Source organism: Parus major, chromosome 14 (assembly GCF_001522545.3).
Source record: "Parus major isolate Abel chromosome 14, Parus_major1.1, whole genome shotgun sequence".
NCBI classification, from domain to species: domain Eukaryota; kingdom Metazoa; phylum Chordata; class Aves; order Passeriformes; family Paridae; genus Parus; species Parus major.
The window spans coordinates 14021522-14029088 of NC_031783.1; the positions used below are offsets into that span (position 1 = coordinate 14021522).

General features: G+C 61.2%; 1 protein-coding gene across 2 annotated transcripts in view; it reads right to left on the reverse strand.

The window, feature by feature from the left end:
- Nucleotides 1-5445: 5445 nt before the first annotated feature.
- The window catches only part of GRAP (GRB2 related adaptor protein), a 5302-nt gene continuing 3180 nt past the window's right edge, over nt 5446-7567 (reverse strand). For both annotated transcript variants that reach the window (XM_015642361.3, XM_015642362.3), the window contains exons 4-5: nt 6772-6940; nt 5446-6120 (exon numbers count right to left, since the gene is read on the reverse strand). In XM_015642361.3, the coding sequence (XP_015497847.1) occupies nt 5935-6120; nt 6772-6940 (355 nt within the window). In that variant the 3' untranslated portion in view covers nt 5446-5934. The remainder of the gene's footprint in view (nt 6121-6771; nt 6941-7567) is intronic.

Genomic DNA, 7567 nt, shown 5'->3' on the forward strand with positions numbered 1-7567 from the left:
GAGCTGCAGCCGGCCCCAGGTGTAGCCACACCACCAGGAAGGTCCTTCACCCCCGGCTCCGCTCCCTCCTCATCCTCCGCCCCGCCAAGACAGCGCTAACACCGCATAAAATAAAAAGTGGGGAAGAAACAAAGAGGAAAGCGGCTTAGCGCAGGGCGGCCAGGAGCAGGATGTCTCGGCCGAGGTTCCGTGCCGGGTTCTCGCTGCCGGAGGAGCGGGGCAGCCCGGGGGTGGCTCGGAGGCGAACGCTGTGCCCCAGCCTCCTGCGCATCGCTCGGGGCTCGGGGCTCTGCCAGCGCGCAGTGCCGGGGCCGGACAGGTAACAGCAAGAAGTGAAAAGAGGAAAAGGAAAAGAGTGATTCATCCCTCCGCCCTGCCCCACCTGCAGTCACATGCTGCCTTCACACATTCCCTGCCCAGCCCGATTAACTCTTTCGGCTGATGCTCCCTCGCACCTGCGGGACCGAGCCCGGAGCCCCCCCGAGCTCTGCGGGTGCCGGAGGGTCCTGGGCGGCTCCAGAGGGCTTTGGGTGTTTTGTCTTTTTTATTTTTTTTTTTTTTTAAAAAAGTCTCTCTTCTCTGAGATTTCCCTCTTTCCCGATGTGCCGGCTGGTAACTCGGTATTTTCCAGGAAAAGAGCTCTGTCCTGTGGTTAACCCTTGCTGTGCTGGTGCAGGGGCTCGGAGCTCGGGTGGGTCCTGGGGGGCAGCACCGAGTGGGAACTGCCAGAACGGTTCAAAGCCGCACTGAGGCAGGTTTAGACTGGATATTAGGAAGCATTTCTTTATGGAGAGGGCATTCTAATCCTGGAACAGGCTTCTTAGAGAGGTGGTCAGGGCCTCAAACCTGACAGTGTTTAAGAGGCATTTGGACAATGCCATTAATTGTTTGTTGGTCAGGCAGTGGGACCAGATTGTTGAAAGGCTCTTCCAAATGAAAACCACTTATTCTATTCTGTCCTGTCCCCTCCTCTGTAGGGTTTGCAGCATGGTCACGGTAACATCACCAGATCTGGCTACAACACATTTCATTTATAACTGTGAGATGGACAAAAAAACCCACCCTGGGTTCACCAGCTGGTGATCACAAGCCAGAAAAGTGGAAGCTCTCCTGAGCTTTTCTCTTGGAAGCTCAGCTGGAGATGAATTTCAGGAATTGGGGTCAGATTCTTGCGCCAATGCAAAAAAGCAGAGGTGCCATGGGCTGTGTGTCTGTCCCTGGCGTTGGTGTGGCTCATCTGGATTCACAACCGGATAAATGAGGGCCCTGCCTGAGTCAGGCTCCCGAGGCGAAGCCGCCCGTCTGTCCGGGTGCTCGGCCATCAAAGCGCTCCTCTCTGCAGGCACGGTGGCCCTGCTCGTCCCACGGTGACAAATCGTGCGTGGGTTTGTGCCCAGCCCTGGCCTGGCCTCTGCTGGAGGTGGCAGCGGGGCTGGGGGACGCAGGAACGTGACAGATTTGTTGGGATCACACAATAATTAAAGTTGGAAATGATCAGAGTCCAACCCAGCACTGCCAGGTCCAACACTACACCGTGTCCCCAAGTGTCACATCAACCTGGGGAAGATCCAAGTGTTTGGCTCCCAAAGAAAATCAGCTCAGGAGGTGTTTTGGGTGGAGCTGGTGACTTTAAGAGTGGCCCTGCAGGGATTTCCCAGTGGTGGGATGACATCTCCACACCCCAGTGATCGGTGCAGCAGAGACTGAGGGAGCTGGAACCAAACCTGGGTGTTTTAGGTGAAATCCCAGCGCTGCTGGCAGCGATGGGGACAGCAAATGAGACAGAGGGGAGCACTGAGCCAGCAGCCAGGACCTCTTTGGGTATGACGGGAGATGGCCCAGATGGGCGCTGGGGTGTGGGCGTGCGTGGCGTGGCAGGAGCGTGCTGTGGTTTTCGCCGCCTCAGCCGCTCGCTGCAGGTGTTTTTGTTGTGCCAGAAGATTTACAGACTCTTTCACGGGGTGTGTGCACTAATGATTTATTGCATGTGGGGTAAATGCTGCAGCCCAGCCATGCTGTGCTGGGTGCTGGCTCCGCTGCAGGGCTGGCACAACCCCACACCTGCAGCATCACCACCTGAGCCTCACCAGGGGTGGTGGCACCTGGGTCCCCCATCTCCCCATCCCGGGGGTTTCTTCACCCCACATGGTGAATTTAACCCCTGGATTGGGTGCAGCCCCTGTTTGCAGGCTTGGGTTGCTGTGGCTGAGCGGGTTGGTCCTCGTCATTCCTGCTGGGTCCAGCTGGACAGGCAGCACCCACTGCAGACACGGCCCCCTTCCTGCAGATGGAAGCATTAATTACAAGGTCCTAATTAATCTCCCATTTTTAGCAGAGGGTCTAAAAGTGAGGCAGTGGGGTATGACACTGGGCTCTGCTCCTGCTTCCCACCCACTCTGAGGCCCCACCAAGTGTTCATTGGTAGAGCTGAGGCCTGGGGCCGGCATTTCAGCTGGAATACAACATCCAGACACGGCCTTGCCCTTCGGAGCGTTTTCCACCCTCCAGCCGACAACGATTTGCATGGAGCCGTGCACAACGTGGTGTTTTAGCGAGGGGAAACTGAGGCACGGAGCGCTGATGGCAGCTTTGCTCACGGCTGCTGCAGGACGGAGTCACCGGAGCCTCAGCGCTGACTCTGACCCTGGGGAAAGGCGGCCAGGGTTGGGCTTTTTTGGCATCCTTGGGATGTGCTGAGCATGGCCTGTGGTCTGCCCACAACCCAGCCGTGCTCCCATGGCTTTTTTCCCTTTGTGGAAAGTCCCAAGGTGTCACCACTGGCGTTTGGGACAAACTGGGAGGCTGAGGGTTGCTTTGGTGCAGGTCACCAGGCAGGAGAACCAGGACAAGGCTGCCAGTCCTGTGCAGGGATCACCCATGCTCGTCCCCGTGCTCCTGCCTGGGCGGGTGCAGCCCATCCATATTTATGCCTGACATTAATTTCCATTCATTTCAATATTTTATGAGCGTAACAATTTAATAAAAAAAAAAAAGGGGTTCAGCGCTGGTTGAGACATAGAAATAATTGGGTGTTGATGGTCCTGGCGTGCTGCCACGCAAATCCCAGGAGCTGCTGGTGCTGCCCATGCCCAGGAAATTGCCACAACGGTGCACGAAGCCGGCTGGCCCCGTGGGTGGGGATGGGCAGTGCCTGCCCCAGAGCTCTGCTGCCTCCAGCTGTAGCCCCAGGTCCTGGTGGGGCTCTGGAGATCCCCCCGGGGCAGCTGGCACTGGATTTAATGTGGGAATAGATCCAACCTGAGGCGGGCTGGGTGTGGGCAGCAGGAGGTGAGGGGTGGGATGGATCCTGCTGTGTTGGAGCAGAGGTGGATTTTCCCGTGGGATGTGCTCCTCGCTTCTCCACCCGGTGTCCTGCCAAGGTCTGCAAACCGTGGCCACGGCAAAGGGTCAACACCTGCCCAGTGGGAGGGGGCATGAGAGGGGTGGAGGGGTGCAGGGCTGGCCCCCGCCCTGCCAAGGGGGGTCTCAAGATGTCACCTGCCTCTGTCCCCCAGCCCCCGTGGCCTTTGTAGACCCCGAGGAGTGCAGCCGTGTGTGAGGGGCTGCCCTGGGCTGCTCCAGCATCGCCTACCCCGAGCCGGTGGTGAGCCCTGAGGTGGGGAAGTGCCGGGGGGTGACCCCATCCCCACCGGGCTTTGCTGCACCCCGGAGTTGCTGCCAGGGCTTGGATGTTGGGGGGACCCCAGGGATGGTCTGTGAGGGTCTGTGCGTGGCACAGCCCAAAAGTGAAGTCAGGGGATGTGAGGTCCCGGGGTGCAGCTGAACGTTCCCAAAGTCCATCCTCGCCCCAGGGGAGATCCCAGGGTCTGGCTGCAGAGGGGTAGGGACCGTCCCGGGGTTATCCTGCCCCATCCCATCCCTCCCGATTCAGCCGCTCCCTCTCAGGGCTGCGGGGTCTGATGATCGCGGTGACGGTGGCAGAGCTGGTGTCATCCCCGACCTCCATCCTCAGCAGCAGCAGCACCCTGCCCCTCACCATGGACATGGGGAGGCTGCCGGTGACCGGGAGCTGCTCCTCGTGGGCAGGTTCTGACCGGGGGTTTCGGGGACCCGGGGGGTTTCGGGGAGACTGGTGGGGCCGGTCGAGCCTGCAAAGTGCCTCCACTCAGCCTGGTTTGTGTAAGGAAAACCAGCCCTTGGATTATTTTAGGGATGAAAGCGCTGGAAATGCAGACGGGGCGCTCGGTGCAGCCTCTCCCCGCCGCCTCCAGCCCGGTCACACACCGGGGGGCGGAGGGCAGCGCTGCCCGCACATCCCCGGCCGCCGGTGTCTGTGTCAGTGCCGGTGCCGGTGTCGGTGCCGGTGTCGGTGTCAGTGCCGATGTCGGTGCCGCTGCCGGTGTCGGTGCCGGTGTCGGTGCTGGTGTCAGTGCCGATGTCGGTGCCGGTGTCGGTGGCTGTGCCGGTGTCGGTGGCTGTGCCGGTGTCGGTGCCGCTGCCGGTGTCGGTGGCTGTGCCGGTGTCGGTGTCAGTGCCGGTGCCGGTGTCAGTGCCGATGTCGGTACCGGTGCCGGTGTCGGTACCGAGCCCCGGCAGTGCCCGCGGAGCCCGCTCGGGGCGGCGCAGTCAGCGCTGGGGAATGGATGTCCCGGCACCGCCGCGGGGCCAGCAGCGTCCCCGGCCGGGCAGACAACAACAAACAGCGAATCTGGGTCAGGGCTCGGCTTGGGCTGTGCGGAGGATCGGCCGCACCAGCGGCTGCACCAGCGGCGGTTCCTTGGCATCCTCCGCCTCCAGAGGGTGGGAAGGGGATGCGCAGCGATCCCGGGGAATGGGGGTCCCGCTTTGTCCCCCTTGTCTCAGGGCCTGTTTAGCCCCTCCCTGGCACTGGCTTGGCTGCGGGTGACAAGGGTGTGACACGGCAGGACAGCTTTCCCCAGGATGGATAATGAATATTTGCGAAGGGCTTTGCCCGCCCGAGGCGGGAGTCGCTGCTGCGACTTCCTCGGTGTCGGGTGATTAGTAGGGATAGAGCCGAGGAAATGTGCTTGGGAGAGGGAAAAAAAACCTGTTTAAGCCTCAAGTTTGAGGTTTTCCTCAGCGTGGAGAAAGGTGGGTTGGGTCCCGAGTAGTTTTCAGGGGGTCCCAAGCGCCCCCGCACCCACCAGGGTGGGGATGCCCCATCCTGGGATCACGGTTTGGGCTGGAAGGTTCCTTCGGGAAGGGCTTTGATTGTGGGGTGGCAAATCCACTGGTGCAGCGAGCTGGGTGTTCTGAGCACTGCATTCCCTGAGTGCATCCCAGAGGGTGCGAGGTGTGGGGGGCATTTGTGGGGGCAGAAAACCCCTGGGAGGGGTTTGGGACAGGCATTGGGGTGGGGAAGTGGGGGCTGCAGGGAAGAAAAGCCACAGGGAAGCAGCACCTGCGTGAATGGAGGGACGGGACCACCTTGGCAGTGCTGGAAAAGGAGCAGCCACACTCGAAGACAACGCCCTGACACATTTTACCAGCCCTAAATAAAAAAGAATATTAAAAAGTGCCACAAATTGCAGCTCTGAACAGTATCTCCTGCATGGAATCCCCCTGGATCAGCCTTCCCTGGTACCCTGAGTTCTGGAATTCCTCCGTGGAGTTGTGGATCCTGGTTGTGTCCTGGCTGCCTGCAGCTCTCCCTGGAGCTGGGGCTTTGGAGAGGAGCCAAAGTTTGGGGTTTTGGGCTCACCCCCTCTGTTGCTCTCATCCCACTGGATTGTGGCTCTGGAAAAGTTTTTATGGCCATGGTTGAACACTGCCCACTCCCTCCCCGGGGAGCAGCACTGCCAGCCCCGTCCCTGGGGAACAGGGGAGCCACAGCTGAGGTTTCACAAGGGCCAGGCACCATCCTGGGGACACTCAGGGGTGCGTGGACACTCAGGACAGGCAGGAGGCAGCTCTGGTGAGTGAGGACACCGGGGCCAGGACCAGCGGTGACGGTCACTGGCGGACAGGGTGGACGTAGCTCCGGGGGAAGAGCCCAACGCGGCCGTAGATCTTCCCCCGCCACCAGCTGGGGTCGGGGCAGTCCAGGACCTCAATGATGTCCCCACGGAGGAAGGGCAGCTGGGAGCCCTCCTGGGCAGTGAAATCGAACTGGGCTTGCACGAATCGGGGTCTCTTCACCTGCAGGGAAACCGAGGGCAGGGGTTGGCGGGAGGAGAGGGGTCCCCATCTGCCACCCCCCAGCGTGGGTGGCACTGCCTGGGCACTCAGGGTGATGGGGACACTGTGCCACCACGGGATGGGGACGAGCCTGAGGACACCTGCTTGGAAGAGACAGAAGCTAGAAAAGGGAGGAGGGGAGTGCTGGGGATGATCCCAGCTGCAGGGGAACACCCCAGGGCACAAGGCTCCCTGTTCTTGCTGCTGGGACACCCAAGGCAGGTGCCCAGGGGACCCTTGGAGGCAGCTCCTCTCCTTGCCAGGTCCTTCCAGGTGCTGGAGCCTTCCCCATCCAAGCTCCCCAAGTCCAGTTTTGCCACTTCCACAACCACTGCCCCAGGGCTTCGCTGGTGTTTGGCTGTGCCCCCTGCCCTGGGCATCACCCCTGGCCTGAGGGACAGTGATGTGTGCCCTGCCCTGCCCCGCTGAGCTGCTCCAGGAGCTCTTCCTCCCTGCAGCACTGCCTGTCTCAGGCTGCTGCACCCTCTCCTGCTCCTCACCCCTCGAGCCAAAGGCTAAGGGCCAGCCAGGGATGTCCCTGTCTCCCTCTGCAGGGACACTGAGGGGGCTCACACAGGGGTGTGGGACCCCTGGCCCCATCCATGGTGGTACCTCCTGGGTCTGGTCCTTGTCCCACAGGAAAATCTGCTGCTCTTTGGCGACCGTGGTCATCCTGTAGAAATCCACCAGCTTGTTGAGGGAGTTGAACTTTTCCTCCCAGAGGAAATATTTGCCGTTCCTCTCCCTGAGCACCTTGAAGTGCTGGACGTTCTTCCCGTAGCTGCAGAAGGAGGATGGGGGTCACCCTGGGGACATCCGCAGCATCCCCTGAGGTGGGCAAAGCTTGGGGGTCCTGGCAAGGTCGGGGTGAGCCCATGGGTCTCTGCACCCTTCCTGCCATGGTGGGGGTGACTGGGGTCATTCCTGGCCCTGCAGTGAGGACCCACAGCTGAGTGGCTGGTGGCTTTGTCCAGGGCCACATCTGAGGGAGGCGTGGTGAGAGCTGCGGGTCTCCACACGCCAGGAGGCTGCAGAGGCTGGGATTGTGCTCCTGGGGACCCCCGCACTGCAGGAGGATGGGGCAGGCAGGATTTCCCTTGCTGTCACCCCACAGGGTGTGCCTGGGGTGAGAGGTTGGGGTGCCCACACTGCCCAGAGGCAGGGGCAGGACCCGGCCGCGCTGCTGGTGACGCACGGCAGAGCGCGGCTCCCTTTCATTAGCGGCAAGAAGCTCCCGAAACGTTCAATTAGGGATTAAAAGGGTGAGAAAGTGCCTGCCTGGCCTGGGGCCGCCCCCTGCTCCCCTGGCCGGGGCACGGAAGGGGTGAGATACCCGGGGACACGCTCTGCCCGTTGTACAGCCAGTGCTGAACTCCCGGGGATGCTCCAGCCCTTCATCCCTGGGGAT